A 24,830-nucleotide genomic window follows, 5' to 3' on the forward strand; every position below is an offset into this window, starting at 1 on the left:
ACGGCAATGTTGAATGATCTATGGACATAGACCACAAGATCCCCCTGTTCCTCCACACTGTTAAAAATCTTACCATTAACCCTGTAATCTGCCTTCAAATTTAACCTTCCAAAGTGAATCATTTTACACTTTTCTGAATTGAACTCTTATCTGCTTGCTTCCTGTCAATGTCTCATTGTAACCTACAACAACCTTCTACATTTTCTGCAACTCTACTAATCTTCATGTCATCTTCAAACTTACTAACCCACCCTTCCACTTCCTCATCCAAGTCATTTATATGAAATCACAAAGATCAGGGATCCCAGAACACCACTGGTCCCCAACCTCCAGGCAGAATACACTCCATCGTGAGGGGAGATCCCATTGAAACCTATTGAATATTGAATTGCCTAGATACAATGGACATGAAGAGGATGTTTCCAACTGGGGGAGTCTAGGACCAGACGGCACAGCCTCAGAATAGTAGGTTGTCCCTTTCGAACAGAGATGAGGAGGAATTTCTTTAGCCAGAGGGTGGTGAATCTGTGGAATTTATTGCCACAGGCGGTCATGAAGGCCAAGCGGAAGTTGATAGGTTCTTGATTAGTCAGGATGTCAAAGGATACCGGAAGAAGGTAGGAGAAGGGGGTTGAAAGGAATAATAACTCAGCCATTTATTACGGAATGGCAGAGCAGACTTGATGGGTGGAGTAGCCTATTATGCTCCTCTATTTATGGTCTACACTATCCTCTGCCTTTTGGGGCAAGCCAATTCTGTATCAATACAGCCAAGTTTCACTGGATTTTTTGTATAAGCCTACTAAGGGGAACCTTATCAAATGCCTTACTACTCTAACTTCATCAATGTGCTTTGTTACATCCTCAAAGTAATCATTCTCATGAGGCATGACCTGCCCTTCACATAGCCATACTGACTATCCTTCTCATTCTTGTAAATCTTGATTCTTAAGAATATTCTTCAATAATTTGCCCAGTGACTTAAGAGTCACTAGTCTATATTTCCCAGGGTTATCCCTACTCCCTTCCTTGAGCAAAGGAATAACATTTGCCATCCTCCAATCATCTGTTACTACTCCTGTGATCAGTGACGATGCAAAGATCATCACCAAAGATGCAGCAATCTCTTCCCTCACTTCCTGTAGTAACTTGACATATATTCTGTCCAACCCTGAGGACTTAGAAAGATTGACAAAAGGTGATTAGTATGGGAGGAGGATGCCTGTGGTACGTTTTTTCACACAGGGAGTGGTGGGTGTGTGGAAAGTGCTGTTAGCGATGGTGGTAGAGGCAGATACATTAGGGACATTTATGAGGCACATGGATGATAGAAAAGCTGGTGAGCAATGTGGGAGGGAAGGGTTACATTGACCTTAGACTAGGTTAAAAGATCAGGACAGGGGTCAAAGTCAGAATTTCTTGTGTTTATGAGTTGTAGACTTGTTGAGAATGAGTGCAGAGGTTGTGGAGTCAGTTCAGAGTTGAGCTTAGTGAAGTTACCCACACTGGTTTAAGAGTAATAACTGTTTGTGAACCTGGTGGTGTGGGACCTAAGTCAATGTGTGTTTCTCAACCCTTCATTAGCATCTTTATCTCATGTCTTTTGTTTCATCCTGTACAAGGGGGCAGATTATTCTGGCTGTACGCTATCTTAACCCTTGCTGTGCCACACCTTCCACGACAGGAAGTGGTTGGAAGACAGTAGTTGGTGAGACTGCAGACGTGGGAGAATTCAGCCACCACAGTGTGGAGCATCGCAGGATATGTCGGAGATACTCGGTGGGTAACATGCCTCCTACCCTTCCATCTGCACACCCACTCCTCCCATGGGGGGGGGGTGGAAACCGCATCTCCTCTTCCCTCCCTCCCTTATTTCCCTGGCCCACCTTCCCCTCCTACCAGACTCTGCCACCTGCAGACCTTGTCACCCCACTCCTTCACCATCCAGCCTCTGTTCTCACTCCCTCACCTTCCTTCATCCACCTGCCCGCTCTCCTCGTCTGGATCCATCCATCACCTCCCAGCCTCTGTTCTCACTCTTCCCTCCTCCATCTGCCAATCCCTCCTTGTTACCTGGATCCACCCGTCACCTCCCAGCCTCTGTTCCCACTCCTTCCCGCTCACCTGGATCCAACCATCACCTCCCAACCTCTATTTCCATTCCTCCCTCCTCCATCCACCTGCCCGCCCTCCTTGTCTGGATCCACCCATCACCTCCCAGCCTCTGTTCTCACTCTTCCCTCCTCCATCTGCCAATCCCTCCTTGTTACCTGGATCCACCCGTCACCTCCCAGCCTCTGTTCGCACTCCCCCTCCCCTGGATGCACCCATCACCTCCCAGCTACTGTAGCTTTATATTGGCTTTCTCCATTCTGTCTTTCAATCTAGTGAAGGGTCTCAGCCTGAGATGTTGACTGTCCAGCCCCCTCCACAGATGCTGCCACTACCCCCCCCCCAACAGATGCTGCCTGACCGGCCGAATTCACCAGCATTCTGCCCAGAGTATTGATGAAACGGACAGAAATGAGGTTAACTCCTCTGGCGGAGGAGGCCTCGTCATCCTGCAGCATTAACTCCATTCCTTCCCTCACAGATGCTGCCTGCCCTGCCGTCTGACACCAGGACCACCTGCACTCATTTTGGAGGTGGAACGGCAGACCTGGAAGCTGAGGAGGGAACAGTTGCTCCGGGTTGCAACAAGGAAAGGGAAGGTGCGGCTGGAATATGCCAGAAGGTACGCCATGAATCAAATCAGAATCAGTGTTATTATCACTGATGTGTCATGAAATTACTATGTTACAATGTGAAATGTAAGTACATAAATAGTGCAAAAAGAGCAAAATAGAGGCTATTGTCAGGTCACCTCACATTCCGTCTGGTAGCCTACAACCTGACATCATAAACGTCAACTTCTCCAACTTCCATAAACTTCTCCTCCTTCTTTCTCTACCTTTCCATTCCCCATTCCAGTTCCCTCTCAACCCTTCTCATCACCTCATCTGCCCATCACTCCCTCCCCTTCTCCCTTGGTTCAGTCTCTTCTATCAGATTTCTTCTTCTTCAGTGCTTTATCTCTTCCACCTATCACCTCCCAGCTTTTCACTTCGTCCTCCACCTCCCCCAACAACCTGGTCTTACCTATCACCCGCCAGTTGTATTCTTTTCCTCCCCCTCCCCCACTTTCCTTTCCAGTCCTGATCGGCCCCAAAACGTCGGCTGTTTACTCCACTCCCACGATGCTGCCTGACCTGCTGAATGCCTTCAGAACCTTGCGTTACAAAATAGCGAGGCAGATTGACGGGCCGTTCAGAAATCTGATGGCAGGGGGAAGGTTCCTAAAACGTTTAATGTGTGCCTTCGGTCTCCCGCACTGCCTCCACGATGGTTGTAACGAGAAGAGGGCAAGACCCTCATGGTGAGGGTCTTTAATGCTTGGAAGGGATAAGTATCAGGAAAACACTATCCGTGCTCGGGGTCGGCAAGAGAGGAGGTGATTCACTGCCCCTTTCCTGATGAAGGCAATCGGCCCAAAGCACCGACTGTCCCCTCCGTGGATGCTGCCTGACCTGCAGAGTTCCTCCAACAGGAGTGGCCAACCTTTTACATTCCATGCGTCAATTTTTTCACTCATGAGTTCAGGTGCGCCATACAACTCTTGTACCCCCATTCAATTATTGTTAAAGTATGTTAACATAGAACTCGTGCGTGAAGAAATTAACGCATGGAATGTAACAGGTTGGCCACCCTTGCTCCAACAGTTTGTGTGTGTTGCTCAACATTTCCAGCATCTGCACAATCTCTTGGGGTTAGACTGTTGCAGGCTGTGTTCCCGCAGATAAATTTGTGCAGTACTGTATCTACATTCAGTAATTTCGTTCCTGGATCTGCTCTGATTAGTCACTTACACCCAAACCTCACATTTCCACAGGCCCCCCGTATTTTGCAGCCCGCGAATGGTTATTATTATTGGCATTGTTGCTACGATGATACTGTTATGTGCTCCCATAGGCTAAAAGTCACAGGCGTTGGATCCTATTGGTTAATTGTGGACCCAGACTGCGCTTTTATTGGTAGATTATGGCAGACAAATGATGCCAGTGGATTGATGTGTTCAACCTCTGGATTGAGGGCTTGCTGGTGAATGCGGTGATCTCATTGGTGTCTGTTTCCTATTGATGAAAACTGCCTAGACGGCGCTGACTCCTGCCGAAGGGTTTCAACCCGACAATAGTCTTTTCCATAGACGCTGCCTGGCCTGCTGAGTTCCTCCAGCACTTAGGGAGTGTTGCTCCGATGGCGCTGATCCTATTCGTTATGTTCTGACTCTGGGCTGAATGCCTATTGGTGAACGCTGCTCAGCTGGCGGGGATTCCATTGGTGCCTCCGGTCCCGCATCCGGGCTTTGCAAATGCTCGGAGCCTATTGGCCTGTTGCCCTTCTGGAACCGCCTACTTCGCCAAGTGCCGCCACTCATTGGCTCAGCCGTGCTGTGATTGACAGGGAGCGAGGGGGAGGCTCCCGGACAGTGTGATTGATAGAAAGCGCTGCGCCGTCCGTGATATTTGCCCGGTACCCCCGGGAGCGGACGGGAAGACGGCGCTGGGGTTGGGCAAATGAGTGGTTCGGGGCTGCTACGGGTGCCCGAGGGGACAGGGCTGGAGGGAGGGGGAGAGGACGAAGAGGGGGAAGAGGAAGAGGAAGAGGATGAATTTAAAGTGCACCTGATTCTCAGGTCCTCACCAACTCCGAGGAGGAGAGACAGGAGCTGTGATGAGGCGGAGGAGCCCTCCCTGGGCCGTAAGGTCCGCTTTGCAGACACCTGTGGGCTGGACCTGGTGCACCTGCAGTACTATAGCCAATTCGAACCTCTGGAGCCCCTGGAGCCAGAGGGTAAGGAAGGAGAGGAGCACCGGTTCAGCATCCACCTAGACTTCGCCCTGCCCTCCTCACACTGCCAACTGCTGGAGCGGGTGGAGGAGTATGGTGTGGAGTTGGAGTCCATCCAGCCATTAGTCGACCCGCTGTCAGTGCGTGGGCTGATCCGGGTGCTGAACCTGGCCTTCCAGAAGACGGTGCAGGTGAGGGCCACCCTGGATGACTGGGCTACCTTCTATGACCACCCGGCTGAGTATGTGGAGACAGCGGCAGATGGCCACACCGACCTCTTCGCCTTCGTCCTGTCCATCCCCTGGCCCTGTGCCCGCCCTGGGGCCAGGCTGGACTTCGTGGTGCGCTACCAGACCCCTGGCAATGTCTACTGGGCCAATAATGGGGGTGCCAACTACTCATTGGTGTGCAAGGTCAAGGGGGTTGAGGAAGAGGGGCCTGTTTGTACCACCAGCCAGGAGGGCAGGGGTCTACGCAGCTGCCTGAAGACTGCTTCGCTCAGGTAGGAGGAAAAGGGGTGTCTGGGGTGGGAGTGGGTTTGGCATAGGTTCCACATCCACCCAGACCGCCCTGCCCTCCTCACCCTGCCAGCCTAAAGAGAGTGAGAGGCACAGCCCAGAAACGTGTCCTACAGACGTATGTTATCATGGGAAGGGAGGAGACAGGACCTACCCATCCCATGAAATTTATCCCTCCCCTGCCCGTTGGAATGGTGACCATCGTCAAACTCTGGTGGTGAGAGAATGGGCTGAGCAGGTGGGCCAATTGGTCTGCTCCCCAGCTGTCAGAATGAACAGCTTGCTCAGGGTCCCTGCCCATCATGTTTCACCCCCCACCCCAACACCCCACTATCCATTTGTCTCGCTTGTTACCCACAGCCTGGAGGTACCTGCCAAAGCTCACCATTAATGGCCCCTTGAAAAGGTGGGGGGGGGGGGACGAGTCTTTGTGGGACAGTGATGGAAATCCTGGTCGGGAGCCCCACCCAGTCGCATGACCCAGAGAGAGGGGTGGAAAAGATTCATTCGAGGGCTCGAGTTACACTGGAAAGGCTGGACAGGCTGGGACTGTTTTCTCTAGAGCGAGGAAGGCTGAGGGGGTGACCTTAAGGAGGTTTATAATATCACAAATGATGTGGGTAAGGTCACAGCCTTCCCCAGGAGAGGGGGAGTCTGGGTCTAGAAGGCACAGGTTTAAAGTGAGAGGGGATCAGAGTGGTGGGGGGGGGGGGTAACAAGTCAGATGGAGGGGTTGAGGCAGGCACAGTTACAGCAAATGTCATGTCTGTAATGCACCGTGCTGCTTATGGCATTTCAACATTGGGTATGTCTGCCTTCGACAGTAACCTTCTACATAAAGACATATGGCTTGTTGAGCCTGCTCTGCCGGTCAGTAAAACCACGACTGATCTGACCGTGGACTCAGCTCCACCTACCCACCTTTTCCTCATAACCCTTGAATTCCCCTGCTGAGCAAAAATCCATTGAACTGTCTTAATTCTATTGAATGAGGTGGCCTCTACTGCTTCCCTAGGCACAGAATTCCACATATTTCACGGCATCTGGGAAAAGCAGTTTCTCCTCATCTCTGTCCTAAAACCTATCCCCCTGAATCTTGAGGCTGTGCGCCTAGAGGTAGTGTAACAGTGTAACACTTTACAGTGGCAGCGATCACCGATTGGCACTCGATACCCACCTCTCTGCAAGGAGTTTGTCCATTCTCTCCCATGGCACGTGGGTTTCCTCTGGGTGCTCCGATTTCCTCCTGCAGTCCAGAGACGTACCGTTTGTAGGTTAATCGGTCATTGTAAATTGTCGCACGATTAGGCTAAGGTTAAACTGGGGGGGTTGCCGGGCAGTGCGGCTCACAGGGCCGGAAGGGCCTGCCCCACACTGTAAATCAATAAATACATAAAATAATCTCCTCATCTGTCCGAAACCTATCTTCCTGAATCTCGAGGCTGTGCGCCTAGAGGTAGTGTAATGGTTAGTGCACCAGTTCCCTCCCACATTCCAAGGATGTACCTGTTTGAGTTAGCAAGTCCTGAGCATGCTGTATTGATGCAGGAAGCGTGACGACACTTGCGCTGGGGGCAGCCCTCTTCCTCAAAGAGTGTTTGTTGTTGAAATACTTCATTGTACCAATGAGGAAAATAAACACTTCCCTCTAACTCACTGAAATGCTCCCACACACATAACCTTTGTTGCTGTACACTGGACTTTTCTTTTATATAACGTTTTATGAAAGTGCCTCACAGTTTTCAGGCCGTGTAAACAGTTTGCTGCTCAGAGCAATGGTTGGTCTTCGCAGCTGTTTTAAAAAAAAATTAGAGGAAACATTGCACATAAGGCTATTCTTTTGTGGTTCTAGTCTCACCAGCGGGAAAGATTTTCCCGCCTCTATCTTATCTATCGTTTTCATCATTTTATGTTTGTATAAGATCCTCTCTCATCCGTGGATAGGAAATGTTTAGTGGGATACAGGTGAGTTGGATCAGCTTGGGTAGACAGCTGGGTCAGAACAGGCAAGCTGGGCTGAAGGGCCTGCACCACTAGGGAGGCCAAGAGTAGCAGGCACAGAAGCAAGCCACCTCATCCTGACATGGAACTTGTATCATCACTCCCTTGCCTTTCCAAGGTCAGTGTCCTCAGCTAACACTGTCTCATCTTTCGGCTGTCTCCAGTCTTGGCCACCCCGGAGGTATCCTGGCCACGTTCCCTCACTCTGACCTCCATCGCCACAAGTGCATTCAGTACTTGTTTTGGTCTGTGTCCAGTCTGACATCCTCTCTCCTCCTGGGTGGGCCAGCACTCAGAAAGAGACCTTTCTGTCTCTTAGGTCTTTATTAGCTCTACATAAAAGCAGCCCAGTGCCTCTTGTCTCTTCCGCACAGCCTTGCAAGTTTCCTCCTGTCAGATTCCTCTCCAGCCTCGTGAACCTTACCATCAAAAGTCTCCCTTAGTCCCCCCCTCTGCACTGGCTACCCTTAACTCCAATCTCTCATTCCTGTTCCCAGCCGCTCATGGTGGAATAGCTTACTCCCCGTGTTGTGCTTGGTCTACTTGCTCTGTGTCCGCCACATCAATCCTCCTACATTCACTTTGGGTCACCCTGCGAAAGAGTGTAGAGGAGATTTACGGGACTTGAGAGCTGAGTTGTGGAGAGAGATTGAGCAGGTTGGGACTTTTCTTATTGAATGAATTGTATAAAATCATGAGGGGCATAGTTATGGTGAATGCACATATTCTTCAAAAATTAGAGGGTATGGGGGAGAGGATTAACAGGGACCTTTTCACCCAGAGGGAGGTGGCCAGAGGAAATTAAACCAAAAGATTCGTCCATTCGAGTCTGCTCTGCCATTTCATCATGGCTGATTATTATCCTTCTAAGCCCCATTCTCCTTCCTTCTGCCTATAACCTTTAACGCCCTGACTAATCAAGAACCTATCGACCTTCACTTTAAATATACCCAATAACTTGGCCTCCACAGCTATCTGTGGCAATGAATTCCATAGATTTGCCATCCTCTGGCCAAAGGAATTCCTCCTCATCTCTGTTTTAAAAATATGTCCCTCTATTCTGAGGCTGTGCCCTCTGGTCTTAGACTCTCCCACTATAGGAAACATCCTCTCAATATCCACTCTATCTAGACCTTTCAATATAACGGTAGGTTTTGATGAGATCCCCCCCGCCCCCAAACTTGGACAGGAAAGGTTAAGATTCTAGAGGAAGGTTTCTCATCTGGGGTTTCACGGAACCCTAGTTGTCTGTTAGAGGTCACTGGGGGATCCGCGAGAGATCGTGATTTTTAAAAAAAAAACGTGGTTTTTGAACTTCATGCAATGCACAATGCTAATACTCACAGTGGTGGGCAGTGACCAAGCAGCCCTGTTAGCAATTTTAGCCCAGTATGGCAGTGTGCAGTTAGACCGTGTTTATTTGGTTGGGTCCATTCTCAGTTTTTGACACAAGATAGGGGAGGTCGTTGATAATTGGTGAGTGCTCTATTGCACAGTGGGCTTTTGAGCATGAAGTGCATTTTCCGAGCATTGAAGGACTTGTCCAACTTGGGCTGTGATGTCAGCCTCTCCCTCCCGCAATTTCCCCTTATGTGCCACCGACTGACTTATGGGAGCAAACAAACTACCAGTGTAGTAGAAAATTGGAGGGACATTTTCATTCTAAAATCAGTCCAGTGTGGTTCTTTTTGAAGAGGAGGTGTGAGATGGAAGAAGAGGATTCTAGGCCTAGGCCTACAGACAATTCAGATAAGGTTAATGATGAAGAATTACAATATTCTGAGTCATTTCCCTGCACTAGTGCAACAACGGACACAAAAAAATGTCCATCTTTACAATGAAAGCCCTTCTCAATGGGTTTTACATGGATTGGTAATCCAAGCTGTCCTGTTCCTTTGTGCCTAGTCTGTGGCAAACAACTTACAAATGTAGCAATGGCTCTGGCAAAATTGAAAAGACTCTTAACTACAAATCACAGCCATTTGATACATAAAAGTGTTAATTATTTTAAACGACTATTGAAATCGCAAAACAAGCAGATTAAAGCTTTTGAAAATAAAGTCACAGTCAGTAAAAGGGTTCAGGAAGCAAGTTATTTAGTAGCTTTAAGACCAGTTCACTCGAGAATGTTTTAAAAAAACACGTGAAAGCCTGGAAAAAGAGCATACCAGTCTCCTGCTACATACAGAAAACTGGTGGCTTAGCAGGGGGAGAGTTCTCAACAGGGGTTTGAGCAGAAAACTGAATTGCAGGATTATTTTCAAGAAAATAGTAAGCCAGAGTTTGGTGAGTGATTTGAAGACAAAGAATGGCTGCAGAAACTACCCTACTTAACAGACATTTTTCATCATTTGAATAAGTCTCTGCAAGGCCCTGGAGAAAATGTTTCGACTTCAAGGGACAAGATTCTTGGATATAAAAGGAAACTGAATCTTTGGGAAAATCCTGTTGCTAAAGGAAATCTTAAAATGTTTCCACTGCTGCTTGGGCTTGAGAGTGAGGAAGGATATCAGAAAGTCTCGAGTCTTATTGAAAACCACCTGGAAGAACTGCAGAACAAAATTAAACAGTAATTTTCCTCTCTTTCAACACAAGTGTATGTCTGGGTGAGGGATCCTTTCTCTGAATCTTCTGCTCAGCCTGAGAACTTGATTTTGAGGGGAGAGGAAGAACTTAGTGAACTGCACTCTGATCATGCAGTCAACATGAGATTTACTGACCCGCCCCTGGACAAGTTCTAGATTTCTGTGAAAGAAGAGTATTCTGCCATTCCAAGGAAAGCAATAAGTATTTTGCTGTAGTTTTCAACTTCTTACACATGTGAACAAGCTTTTCCTTGTTTAACGAACATCAAGAGCAAGGATAGAGTTTTCAGTTGAAGGTGAAATCCATGTGTGCTTATCTCAGGTTCGACTCAGAATTGAGAAATTTATCGCGTTTACCTTATGAGTTTTTAAAATTGATGAAAAAGAATGAAAGATCTCTACTCGAGCATTGACAATTATTTTTGGATTATTATATCTACAACTTGTTGATCACACTAAGTGTACAGTGTAGCTATAATAATTTTTATTTAGGGGTTCCCTGAGACCTGAACATTATTTCCAGGGTTACTACAGGGCAAAAAGGTTGAGAAAGGCTGCTGTAGAGGGATATGGGCCAAACAGGAGATGGGAAGCTTGGTCAGTATAGATCAATTATGCAGATGGGCCTGTTTTGTGACTTCACCCAGAATCCACACTATTTTTCACTAAGCAGCCCCCACCAGTCCAAGTGACTGCTTGTTCCCAGGCCTGAGGGTAAACTCAGCACTCCGTGATTGCTAGGTTTACCCTGAAGGCCTCCATGGGACAAGGGTGCAATACTTACCATGCTCTCTGGTCCCCAGACACTACCCCCAGACCTTCTGATGTTGCCACACAATGGGGCAGTACTTCTGGAATCCTCGCCCTTACTTCCTTGGGGAATATCCTTCCAGTGTGTCCAATCCCTCCTTGTGAACCCATCCACAGTGTTACCCAGTGAAGATACATGTACAGTCCTTAGCCCATCCTTCAGCCTCCTCTCTGGTCATTGGCCAGTCCCTCTATCCTTTCCTCTCTGCTTCACCCCTCCCCCTCCATCCTTGGGGTTGTGTGTTCCCTTTCTTCTTTGCTGGTGTTTCCTTCATAATTCCCACCCAACTCTGCCTGTGCTCCTCTCTCTGTCTCTTACACCTCCCTCTTTTTCTCTCTCCAATTCTCTCTTGCTCTTCCTGTCTCCCCCTCATACTCCCCTCAGTCAACCCCGCCCTCCTCTTTGTCTCTGTCTCCCCTTTCACCTCTATCTCACATCATTGATCCCGCCCCACTGTGCTGTGTCTCCCCCCCACCACTCGTCGCACACCGTCTCTTCCTTCTCCCCACCCACCTGCCGTGCTCTGACTCTTTCCGCCCCCCACCAACCCCTCCCTCTTTTTCCCTCTCCCTACCCTGTTGCCCCTGGAACTGGCCTGTTCATGAGTCAGTCTGCCAGCCCCCCAGCCCTAGCCAGCTCTCTCTCCTTCTGAACATTCTCAGGGAACTCGATCGCTAGCTTCCCTTCTGTTTAGTGGGACTCCAGCTGACTCATCTTCAGTTTATTAAAGGTCTCCATGCCTCCGTCACTTTTTCCTACTGAGCATTGATCCTAGTTTACCCCTGCCAGCTCTTTTCTCATCCTATTCACACTGGCTCCTCTCCAGCTGAGTATTTTTACCAAAGGAGAGCTCTATGTTCCACAGCCACTCTCAGTAATGATACTCTGATCACTGATGATAAGGACTCTATCAGTCCTGGCTTCCTGCCTAGCAGCCAGCTGAGCCTTCCTCGCTGGAACAGAAAAGGACTGGTGAAAAATTCTCCTGACTCCAAATGCCCCAATGCCCCCTTTGCACCTGAGTTTACAGGGACCTTGTTTTTAAGTTCCTCCACTGCATGATGTTTTCTCTCTGAAAGTGACTGCACAGGTTGATAGGGTGGTAAGGAAGACATATGGCTTGCTTGCCTTTATTACTCGAGGTACTGAGTTCAAGAGTCAGGAAGTTATAAAAGTCTAGTCGTGCCGCATCTGGCGGATTGCATACAGTTCTGGTCGCCCCATTACAAGAAGGGTGTAGAAGAGGTTTACCAGGATGCTGCCCAAATTAGAGGGTATGAGCTACAAGGAGAGGTTGGACTAACTTGGTTTGTTTTCTCCCGAGTGGTGAAGGTTGAAGAGAGAACTGAGGGAGGTTCATAAGATTGTGATAAAGATTAGAGATTAAATTCGTCACACGTACATCGACACATAAAGTGAAATGCATTGTTTACATCAACGACCAACACAGATTGAAGATTGTGCTGAGCAGGCCGCCATGTTGCCAAGCTTCCGGTGCCAACAGCTCACTAATCCTAACCGCTATGTCTTTGGAAGGTGGGAGGGAACTGTATCACCCGGAGGAAACCCACACGGTCATGGTGAAAAGGTATAAACACCTTACAGACAGCAGCAAGAATTGAACCCTGAACACTGGTGCTGTAAAGCAATACACCAACCACTACACCATAGATAGAGTAGATAGCTGGTATATTTTCCCAGGATTGAAATGACTAATACCAGAGGACGTGCATTTCTGGTGATAAGAGTTAGGTTCGAAGGTGATAGACGTATGGATGTGTGAGAAATGGAGGGATAGAGACATTGTTCAGGCAGAAGGGACTAGTTTAGCTAGGCAGTTATTACTAATTTAATTGTTACATCAAAGGTCCTGTTTTTGTGTTGTTCCAGCACACTGCAATTTCTGCCCGCTTGCTCAACGTCCTGACGGCTGCCCAGGGTCAGGTCTCGGTGATGCAATCACTCTGTCCTCTCTCCGAGGCACTCAGTATTCTACTTCACTAGCCAGCCCCTCTCCAAGTCACTGTACCCAAGGGCAAGTAAAACCAGCTCATTCCCCCACCCCACCCCCTCATCATACCCCCAGGAGTGAACAGTGTCCACAGCTCCATGTTGTGTAATCTGCCTCTGTACACTCCCCCTTCCTGTCTGCTTCCGTCCTAATACTGCTTCTTATTCCCAATCCATTCGCCTCTTATCCAGGACCTACTCAACACCAAACCCTCAGCTCATCACTGAGCAACACCCTGAAACCCCTCGCCATCTCTGTAATCTCTTCCTGCCTTACACCTTAACACGTCTCTGTAATCCCTCCCTATACTATACTCCCCATCTCTGGAACACCTCTGGCCCCTACATCCTGCCCCAATCTGTAATCCCGACACCCCTCTGTGTCTCCGTAATCCCTCCCTCCCCTACATCCCTCCGCGTCTCTGTAATCCCTCCCTCCCCTACACCCCTCCGCATCTCTGTAATCCCTCCCTCTCCTACGCCCCTCCGTGTCTCCGTAATCCCTCCCTTCTCTACATCGCTCTGTGTCTCCGTAATCCCTGCCTCCCCTACACCCCTCCGCATCTCCGTGATCCCTTCCTCCCCTACACCCCTCCGTGTGTCCATGATTCCTCCCTCCCCTACACCCCTCTATGTCTCCGTGATACCTTTCTCCCCTACATCCTTCCGTGTGCTCGTGATCCCTCCCTTCCCTACACCCTTCCGTGTGCTCGTGATCCCTCCCTCCCCTACAACCCTCCGTGTGCTCGTGATCCCTCCCTCCCCTACATCCCTGCGTGTCTCCGTGATACCTTCCGCCCCTACATCCCTCTGCATCTCCGTAATCCCTCCCTCCCCTACACCCTTCCATGTCTCTGTAATCCCTCCCTGCGTGTCTCCGTAACCCCGCTCTCCCCTACACCCCTCCGCGTCTCCGTAATCCCTCCCTCCCCTACATCCCTCTGTATCTCCGTAATCCCTCCCTGCCCTACGCCTTTCCATGTCTCCGTAATCCCTCCCTCCCCTACATCCCTGTGTGTCTCTGTGATCCCTCTCTCCCCTACACCCCTCCGCGTCTCCATAATCCCTCCCTCCCCTACACCCCTCCGTGTCTCCGTAATCCTTCCCTCCCCTACACCCCTCTGTGTCTCTGTAATCCCTACACCCCTCTCTATCTCAGTAACACCTCCAGCCACTACACCCTTCCTCAATCTGTAATCCCACTCGCCCTTACACCCCTCCCCGTCTCTGTAATCCCATTCTTCCCTACACCTCACCCATCTCTGTAATCCCACCCTCCGCATCTCTAAAACTCCCTCTTTTCCCTAATCCCCTCTGTGAACCCTATTCGCTCCATTCATCCAATCCTGTCTTGGTAAATTCTTTGGTCCATACATCCCAATACTTCTCTGTGAAACTCTCTGGTCCCTACACCCCTCACTGTCTGTGTAAACCTCTCTGGTTCCTGAGCATCACACTGTTTCTGTAAGCCTCTCTCATCCATACACTCCACTCCTCTGTAACCGTCTCTGCCAATCACTTTTGTCCATACAGCCACCCTGTCTCTGTAACCCACTACGGTCCCTACACACCTCCCCATCTCTGTAACCCACTACGGTCCCTACACGCCTCCCCATCTCTGTAACCCACTACGGTCCCTACACACCTCCCCATCTCTGTAACCCACTACAGTCCCTACATGCCTCACCATCTCTGTAACCCACTATGGTCTCTACACGCCTCCCCATCTCTGTAACCCACTATGGTCTCTACACACCTCCCCATCTCTGTAACCCACTACGGTCCCTACACACCTCCCCATCTCTGTAACCCACTATGGTCCCTACACACCTCCCCATCTCTGTAACCCACTACGGTCCCTACACACCTCCCCATCTCTGTAACTCACTACAGTCCCTACATGCCTCCCCATCTCTGTAACCCATTACGGTCCCTACACGCCTCCCCATCTCTGTAACCCACTATGGTCTCTACACGCCTCCCCATCTCTGTAACCCACTACGGTCCCTACACGCCTCCCCATCTCTGTAACCCACTATGGTCTCTACACGCCTCCCCATCTCTGTAACCCACTACGGTCCCTACACACCTCCCCATCTCTGTAACCCACTACGGTCCCTACATGCCTCCCCATCTCTGTAACCCACTACGGTCCCTACACGCCTCCCCATCTCTGTAACCCACTATGGTCTCTACGCGCCTCCCCATCTCTGTAACCCACTACGGTCCCTACACACCTCCCCATCTCTGTAACCCACTACGGTCCCTACATGCCTCCCCATCTCTGTAACCCACTATGGTCTCTACACTCCTCCCCGTCTCTGTTAGCCACTATGGACCCTACACTTCTCCATATCCCTGCAACTCCCTCCAACCTCCTACACCCTTGCCCATATCTGTGACCCCCGCCCCCGCCGCCTCTGATCCATACACCTCAACCCATCTCTGTCAGTCCTTCTGGTCAATATAGCTCAACCGATTTTAGTAAGCCTCTCTGGGCCATTCATTCCACCCTGTGTCTGTAAGCCGCTGGTTCCTACATCCCACCCTCTCTCTGTAAGGCGCTCTGGTCTATTCATCTCACCCCTACCCTGTCTAAAAACCCCTCACTGTCTGTGTAAGCCTCTCTGGTTCATATAGCTGACACAGTCTCTGTAAGCCTCTCTGGTCCCAACACCCCTCACTGTCTCTGCAAGCTTCTCTCGTTCCTACACTTCATACCATCTCTGTTAGCCTCTCTAGTTGCTGCAGTCCTCACTGTCTCTGTAAGCCTCTCTGGTCCATACACCTGTCTCAGTATCTGTAAGCCTGTCTGGCCCCTATACTCCATGCTGCCTCTGTGACCCCCAGCCTGTATACCTTCCCCGTCTCTGTGACCCCCACCGGCCTGTATACCCTCCCTGGCTCATGTCTCCTTCCAGTTCCAGCATAACTCCTCGACTCTGCAACTCCCTCCAGCCCCTCCGTACACATCTCCCCATTGCTGTGAGCCCCTCTGGGGCATGCAGCCCACCCTTTCTCTGTAAGCTTCTTTGGTCCATACATCCTTCCCTGTCTCTATGAAACTGGTTGGTCCCTACACCCTTCACCATCTGTGTAAGCCTCTCTGGTCTATACACCCCAACATGTGTCTGTAAAACTGTCTGGTCCCAACTCCCCTCACCATCTATATAAGCCTTTCTGATCCTTACACCACTCACCGCCCCTGTAAGCCCTACAGGTCAATACACCCCTCGCCCCCAATCAAGCTTTTAAAGGCAGAGTTTCGCAGCAGTTTCTCTGAGTTGAGCGACCGATCAGCAAGGAGCAGTGTGTAAAAAGAGCTACCTTTCAGTCAGGTCTGCGTTCAAGATTTAAAAAGCAGAGTTTCGAGTCAGTTTTCTCTGAGTTGGGACAGTCCATACCAGGGGTGCATTGACTACTTTTTAATCAGGTCAATGAACAAGTTTTTAAAGTCAGAGTTTTGCAGCCGTTCTCTGAGTTGAGGAGTGACCAATCAGCAAGAGGGATTCATTAGAAAGGGTCACTAAGAGTAATTCAAGTGCCATTCTTTTGGCTTTGGCCCATCCGGCTTGGGTGAGGTAGTGTCTTATAAGTTACTCTCTCTGTGTTCTTATTTGTTTGTTGAATCATTGTGGATAGAGCTAAGGAACTGCAAGGGTAAAAAGACCCTGTTGGGAGTTTTATTCAGACCCACAAACGGTAGTAAGGATGTGGTCCACAAGTTAACAATGGGAGGTGGAAAATGTATGCCAAAAGGGCAATATTACAATAGTCATGGAGGATTTCAATATGCAGGTACATTGGGAAAATCAAGTCAGTATGGGATTCCAAGAGGGGGTATTTTCAGAATGCCCATGAGATGGCTTTTTAGAGCAGCTGGTGGTTGACCCCACTAGGGGTGTTGTGCAATAAACCGGAATTGATTGAAGAGCTTAAGGTAAAAGAAAGTGATCGTAATATGATCAAATTCACCCTGAAATTTGAGAAGGGGAAGCTAAAGTCAGACATATCAGTATTACAGTGGAGTAAAGGAAATCACAGAGGCATGAGGGAGCAGTTGGACAGAATTGATTGGAAAAGAACACTGGTAAGGATGAAGGCAGAACAGCCGTGGATGAAATTTCTGGAAGCAATTCGGAAGGCATGGGATATTTACATCCAAAAGAGGAAGAAGTATTCTAAAGGTAAGATGACACAACCATGGCTAACAAGAGAAGTCAAAGTCAGAATAGAAGCCGAAGAACGGGCATGTGATGGAGGAAAATTTAGTGTGAATTTGGAGGATTGAGAAGGTTTTATATAACAACAGAGCTAAAAAAAAAAGTAATTAAAAAGGTAAAGATGGAATTCAAAGTAAGCTAGCCAATAATATTAAAGAGGATACCAAATGTTTCTTCAGATACAAAAAATATAAAAAAGAGGTGAGATTGGAAGTGGACTGCTGGAAATATGCTGGAGAGGTAGCAATGGGGGACCAGGAAAAGGCAGACAAACTGACTAAGTATTTTGCATCAGTCTTCACTGTAGAAGACACTAGCAGTATGGTGGAAGTTCTAGGTGTCGGGTCATGAAGTATGTGAAGTCACCATTACTAGACAGAATGTGCTTGGGAAACTGAAAGGTCTGAAGATAGATAAGTCACCTGGACCAGATGGTGCACACTTCAGTGTTCTGAAAGAGGTGGCTGAAGAGATTGTGGGTCTTTAAAGAATCATTAGGTTCTGGAATGATTCTGGAAGACTGGAAAATTGCAAATGTCACTCCACTCTTTGAGAAGGGAGAGAAGCAGAAGAAAGGAAACTATAGGCCAGTTAGTTTGATCTCAGTAGTTGAGAAGTTGTTCAAGTCAATTATGAAGGATGAGGTCTTGGTACTTGAAGGCACATGATAAAATAGGCCGTAGTCAGCATGGTTTCTTCAAGGGAAAATCTTGCCTGACAAACCTGTTGGAATTATTTGAAAAAAATATAAGAAGGATAGACAAAGATCTATTGATGTTGTGCACTTGAGTTTTCAGAAAGCCTTTAACGAGGTATCACACATGAGGCTGCTTAACAAGCTATGAGCCCATTGTATTACAGGAAAGATTCTAGCATGGATAAAGCAATGGCTGATTGGCAGGAGGCAAACAGTGGGAATAAAGGGAGCCTTTTCTGGTTGACTGCCAGTGATTTTATGGATTTTGGTTTGCTGATCATGAAAATCACCATGAAATTTTCCAATCACACACTAGATTTTTTAAAAAATCGCCTATATTTGTTATTTCAATTTATAATTCAAGTCAGATTATCTGATACTATACCAAGATTAAGAAAAGCATTTTTGTTGGTTTACAAATCAAACAGGTCATCGATGACAGGCAATTCGAAGGACTTCTAGTGGGGCTAGAGAAAGTTACATAGTAGGCATTCAAGGATGTTGCTGAAAATTTTCTTGACACAGAGCACCAAACTACACACAGCTGGTTGACAACATGCTTCAAACATATTGTACAAAACCATGACTTGTCACTAAAGATTCATTTTCTGCGTTCCCATTTAGACTTCTTCCCTGAAAATCTTGGCGCTATCAGTGATGAGCATGGTGAAAGGTTTCACCAGGACATTGCGGTCATGGAGAAACGGTATCAGGGCAACTGGAATCCATCAATGCTGCCTGATTATTGTTGGACACTTATGCGAGAAGCCTCAAACACTGAGTATAAATGAAAATCATCAACAAAACATTTATAGCTTAGTTGAACTATTGCAAAGTGTCAGCGTTGTTTATACAATTAAATGCAATAAAAGTTTATTTCTTGTTTCTCCTAATTCCTACGTGATGCAAGTAGTCTGAAGTTGTATGACAGTATGGAGGTGAAGTGGTTAGCACAACACTCTACAGTACCAGTGACCTGGGTTCAATTGCTGCCTTTAAGGAGTTTGTATGTTCTCCCGGTGACCACATGGGTTTCTCTCTGGTGCTCCGGTTTCCTTCCGCGGTTCAAAGATGTACCAGTTGATAGGTTAATTGGTCATTGTAAATTGTCCCGTGATTAGGCTAGGGTTAAATTGGGGGACTGCTGGGCAGAGCGGCTTGAAGGGCCAGAAGGGCCTATTCCAATCTCTATCTAAATAAATAAAATAACATTTGTGCTCAGCTTCAAGGGTTCTTTCATAAACCAAAAAAAATTGAGGAAACAAAACTTCTGAAAAAAATTGTTGTCCAGTGTAATTGGATGAGGTATTAGGGGCACCTTAGCAATGAGAGTTGTAATGGGATTACCATTGAGTGCCAAAGACTCGTAGCACAGAAACAGGTTCTTCAGCCCATCTCCTTCATGCTCACCAAGATTAAATTCTAAACTAGTCCCATTGGCCCACAGCGGTCAGTGTAACACTGTATAGCACCGGTGACTGTTCAATTCCCACTGTTGTCTCTGAGGAGTTTGTATGCTCTCCCAATGACTATGTAGATTTCCTCCATGTGCTCTGGTTTCCTCCCACATTTCAAAGGCGTACGGATCAGGTTTAATTGTGCAATACAGCACAGAATAGGAGCTTCAGGCCCTTTGAGACGTGCTGTCCCAGCAACCCCAATTTAACCATAACCTGACCATGGAACAATTTACAATGACCAATTAACCTACTAACCAGTATTTCCGTGGACTGTGGGAGGAAACTGGAGTGCTAGGGGAAAACCCACATATTCCAGACTCCTTACAGATGATGTTGGAATTGAACTCTGAACTCTGAGCTGTAATAGTGTTGCACTAACTGCTATGCTAGCATGGTACCCAGTGAGTTGTGGGCATGTATGCTGACTAATCAAGCCAACCTTTAATCTTTCCTACCCATGTAGCTGCCCAAGTATCTGTAAATGTTACTAATGTACAGTAGCCTCCTCAACCACTTGCTCTGCAATTTGTTTCTAATACGGACTACCCTCACTTTAAACTTGCGCCCTTTAGTTCTCGATTGCCAAACCCTTGTTGTGCACATTCACTGTGTGTATGTATACATACTCTCTCTCATGATTTTATACACTTCTACAAGACCATCCCTCACTCTTCTACGCTGCATGAATAAAGTTAAAGATTCAAAATTGGGTTTATTTGTCGCATGTACATCAAAGTGTGTCATTTACATCAACAATCACAATTTACTAATGCTCATCCATACGTCTTTGGAATGTAGGGTCAGGGGAGGGGGGGACTGGAGTACCCAGGAAATGCATGGGGAGAACATAAAAATTCCTTATAGACAGCAGCAGGAGTTGAAGCCCTGTTCACTGGCAATGTGATAGCATAATTCTAACTGTCACACTACCAAAATCCTAACTGTTCAACCTCCCTCCATAACTCAGTCCTTCAAGTCTTACCAACTTCCTTGTAAATCTCCTGCACTCTTTTCTGCAGCAGCCTGACCAAAACTTCACACAACATTCCGAAGTGAAGGGTAGTTCATTTGATTGCCTGGTAGTTTAGTGGGGCCGAGCCCCTGTGTGAATATTATCCAGAGTTCAGTGCACACAGGCATGAGCTGCTTCACCTGGAGTGTGAATGGGATTGAGTACTGTGCCGCAGTTGGTGACTATCCTCACCCTGGACCCGAGATGGACAGACGGTTACTGATGAAGGAGTTGGAGGTAGCTGGCCTATGGTGGCCTTGTCGCCATGTTCTGGGACCTCCCATGCCCACCTGAGCAGCCTACACTGTGTTGACTATGTGCCTGTGGTATGTTGCAGGTACAGAGAGCGGGATGAGGACCCAGAGGAGCTGAACGCAGGGAATCATGGTACGCTTCTCCTTCCCGTGGTTGCTGCTGGTTCCGGGGATGGTGGGTGGGCGTACATCCTCATCCAGTGATCTCGACACTGACCTCACCCAGTGACACCAGGGTAGATGTTGACCTCATAGTAGGGCCTCTCCACACTACGGTGGAGGGCATGCTGTGACGTTACCACGTGGTGACATCACACACCAGCAGGAGATCAGCTCCAGACAGGTGGCTCACAGTTAAGCTGTGCTATGGGTTGGTGCTATGGCAACGCTGCGCTGTGGGAAGAGGTGGGCCAGACCCCCTCTTACATCTTACTGCCTGCAACACGTGGTGGCATAACTCCGCCAACACGGGGGGGTAAGGTCAGTGCTGAGGGGAGGGCAGTGTTGGGAAGGGAGGGGTGCTGGGGAGGCAAGGAGTGGGACGGGAGCTGGGGGGATAGAGTGGGCACTGCTTCATGTGGGATGGTCGGGGCAGTGAGATTGTGCACCAGCTAGGCTCTCACTCACCACCCTCTCCTGTTCCCACAGACTGGACCAATGACTCTGAGACGGCCAACCCCGCTCCTCCCGGGAACACTGCCCTACAGGTAAGACCACAGGCGCCTCTAGCTGCACAGCTCCCCAGATCATTTGTTCTTGTGCTCTGCAGTCCTCCTTGGTACTTCAGGGTCACAGCATGAAAACAACCCTTCTGCCCAACTCTGGGCTCGCAGGGCTCTTACTGGCCATTGAGCCCACTAAGTATGCTCCACCACTCAATGTTGGCTACCCATTCACCTGCCCTAACCCCTTACTCAACTCATTACCCCCCGACCCCCTTACGAATCAAGAGCCCATCATCCTCTGCCTTAAGTACACCCAGTGACTTAGCCTCCGCACCCATCAATGGCAACCGGTTCCACAGATTCACCGCCTTCTGGTTAAAGAAACTGCTCCTCATCTCTGTTCTAAAGGGGTGTCCCTCTGTTTTGAGGCTGTGCCCTTGGATCTTGGTTTCTCACCGTCCACTTTATCCAGGCCTTTCAGCATCTGGGAAATTTTAGAGAGATTCCAACCCCCCCTCCCCCCACATACTTCTCAGTTCCAAGTGAAATCCCAGAGACATCAAATGTTCCTCAGAGGTTAAGTCTTCCAACCTCCAAGACTGTTTTCGTAAACTTCCTGTGGACCCTCTCCAGGGCCAGTACATCCTTCCTCAGATATATATATGCATCCATTAGTCTCATGAGACCATGGATTTTGGAAGGTTTCCAGGGCAAGGTTGTATGGAAGACCAGCAGTTGCCCATGCTGCAAGTCTCCCCTCTTCCATGCCACCAATGTTGTCCAGGGGAAGGACATTAGGACCCATACAGCTTGGCACCGGTGTCGTCGCAGAGCACTGTGTGGTTAAGTGCCTTGTTCACCTTCAGATCACTAGATGAACACCTTAACCACTTGGCCACGCGCCAACACTTCCTCAGATACAGAGCCCAAAATCCCAGAGCAGTTGTTGATTCAATCCCACCTACAGTGTCCCTTTGCAACCCTCGTCTACTCACCAGTAGGTAGATGAGCTGGCCACCTGCACCAACCTACCTTGGGTTAACAGATACCACCATTCTCCACAATACTGATCCAGTAACAGAATCCTGGGGAGGTGGGGGGAGGGGGGGAAACTGATGTTGGTCTGCTCCAGGTCACAACTTGTCCAATCCTTGCCTTGGCACCACTTGCTTGCCTGTACTGTGCATCCTGAATTCCCCTCCACAGACCATTCATCCTGGCCTTTACCCACACAACTGGGGAATTCCAAGGTACAGGAGAAAATGTTCCTCCTCACCTCCATATTTGATAGGAGATCTTCCAATATTAGACCACCTCCACCCTGACCTGGTTGGGGAGATATTGGAGTCCATTACTAAGGATGAGGTTTCAGGGTACTTAGAGGCACCTGATAAAATAAGCCAAAGGCAGCAAGGTTTCCTTAAGGGGAAATCTTGCTTGACAAATCCATTGGAATTCTTTGAGGAAATAACAAGCAGGAGAGATAAGAGAGTCAGTGATGTTCTTTATTTGAGATTTCAGGCCTTTGTCAAGGTGTCACACATGAGGCTGCTTAGCAAGATAAGAATTCATGGTATTATAGGAAAAATATGAGCATGGACAGAAACTTGGCTGACTAGCAAGAAGCAAAGAATGGGAATAACACAGGCCTTTTCTCATTGGTTGCCAGTGATTTCCGGTATCAATGTTGGGACTGGCTTTTTCACATTATAAGTCAATCATTTGGATGACAGAATTGATAGCTTATGGCTGTCTGCAGGTGATACAAAGATAGAGCGTAGAACATAGAAACCTACAGCACATTACAGGCCCTTCAGCTCACAGTGTTGTGCTGACCATGTAGCCTACTCTAGAAACCGCCTAGAATTTCCCAACCTCATAGCCCTCTATTTGTCTAAGCTCCATGTACCTATCTAGGAGTCTCTTAAAAGACTCTATTCTATTCGTCTCTACCACCTTCACTGGCAATGCATTTCATGCACCCACCACTCTGCGAAAATTTACCCCTGACATCTCCTCTGTACCTACTTCCAAGCACCTTAAAACTATGCCTCCTCGTGTCAGCCATTTCAGCCCTGGGGAATAGCCTCTGGCTCTCCACAAGATCAATAGGTAGAGGGGCAAGTAATGTTGAGGAAGTAAGGAGTCTGCAGAAGATCTTGGAAGATTAGGAGAATAAGCTGAGGAGCGGCAGATGGAATACAATGTAGGGAAGTGTATGGTCATGCACTCTGGTAGAAGGACCTACCTGGGGGAAGCAACAATGGCTGTGCCTCTGGTAATGAGTCTGACCCTGTGGCTCAGAAGGGTAGGGAACTGAAGACTATGGCAGCAGTATTACGGGACTCTATAATCAGGGGGACAGATGGGCGATTCTGTGGACACGAAAAGGAAACACAGATGGTAGTTTGCCTCCCAAGTTCCAGGGTCGGTGATATTTTTGAATGTATCCACAATATCCTAAAAAGGGAGGCGGAGCAACCAAAAGTCTTTGTTCATATTGGTACCAACAGCACAGGCAGAAAAAGGGAGGAGGTCCTGAAGAAAGGATACAGGGAGTTAGGAAGGAAGCTGAGAAGCAGGACCTCAAGGTTAGTAATCTCAGGATTATGGCCTGTGCCGCGCGACAGTGAGGATAGCAATAGAATGACGTGGCAGTTAAGTGTGTGGCTGAAGAGTTGGAGCAAGGGGCAGGGATTCAGATTGTTGGATAAATGGGACCTGTACAAAAGGGACAGGTTGCACTTGAATCCGAGTGGGACCAAAATTCTTGCAGGCAGGTATACTGGAGCTGTTTGGAGTGGTTTAAACTAATATGGTAGGTGGATGAGTAAGATAGAGCTGAGGATGAGCCAGCAGGTTTACATGTAGATGATGGATATAACATGAATGTAAGGATGGACAAGCCAATGATTGGGTACAAATACAGACAGAGCAAAGAGTTAAGTTGTACCACAAAATTCAAAAGGGCGAAGAATGCAGGACTGAAGGTGCTGTATTTAAATGCACGTAGCATTTGGAATAAGGTGGACGAACTCATGGCACAACTACAGATTGGTTGGTATAACGTTGTGGGCATCACTGAGTTGTGGCTGAAAGAAGGTCATAGTTGGGAGCTTAATATCAAAGGACATATAGGCCATTAAATAGTAGCAAGCTGTAGGGTTGAGATTGCAAAGGGAGCTGGAAAATACATGTAATAAAGATAATGACATAATTGTAATGGGGGAGAGTTGATATTGGACCACTGGAAAATTATGATGGTAAGGAATAATGAGAGACAAAGAAATGGCCAATGAACTTAACAAGTATGTTTCATCATTCTTCACTGTGAAAGGCAATAGCAGTGTGCCAGAGGTCCGTGAGTGTCAGGGAGCAGGAGTGGGTGCCATTGCTATTACAAAAGAAAATGTGCTAGGCAAACTGAAAGGTCTGAAGTGAATAGGTCATCTGGACCTGATGGACTACATCCCAAAGTCCTGAGAGTTTACTGAAGAGATAATGGATGCATTGATCATGATCTTTCAGGAATCTCGGGATTACTGCTTGTGACATGCAACAGTGAGTATAGGAATAGAGTGAGGTGGTTAAATGTGTGGCTGAGAGATTGGAGCAGAGGGCAGGGATTCAGATTTCTGGATCATTGGGACCTCTTTTGGGGCATGTGTGACCTGTACAATAAGGATAGGTTGCACTTGAACCTGAGG

The 24,830-nt window shown here is 48.1% G+C and overlaps 1 protein-coding gene across 1 annotated transcript in view; it reads left to right on the top strand.

The window, feature by feature from the left end:
- The first annotated feature begins 4,431 nt into the window (after positions 1–4,431).
- LOC140189919 (uncharacterized) overlaps positions 4,432–24,830 on the top strand; it is a 31,127-nt gene continuing 10,728 nt past the window's right edge. Inside the window, exons 1-3 of the mRNA XM_072246265.1 lie at positions 4,432–5,389; positions 20,542–20,591; positions 21,107–21,165. Of these exons, the coding sequence (XP_072102366.1) occupies positions 4,614–5,389; positions 20,542–20,591; positions 21,107–21,165 (885 nt within the window). The 5' untranslated portion in view covers positions 4,432–4,613. The remainder of the gene's footprint in view (positions 5,390–20,541; positions 20,592–21,106; positions 21,166–24,830) is intronic.

The sequence above is a fragment of the Mobula birostris genome, chromosome 29 (genome assembly GCF_030028105.1).
Source record: "Mobula birostris isolate sMobBir1 chromosome 29, sMobBir1.hap1, whole genome shotgun sequence".
Lineage (NCBI taxonomy): Eukaryota > Metazoa > Chordata > Chondrichthyes > Myliobatiformes > Myliobatidae > Mobula > Mobula birostris.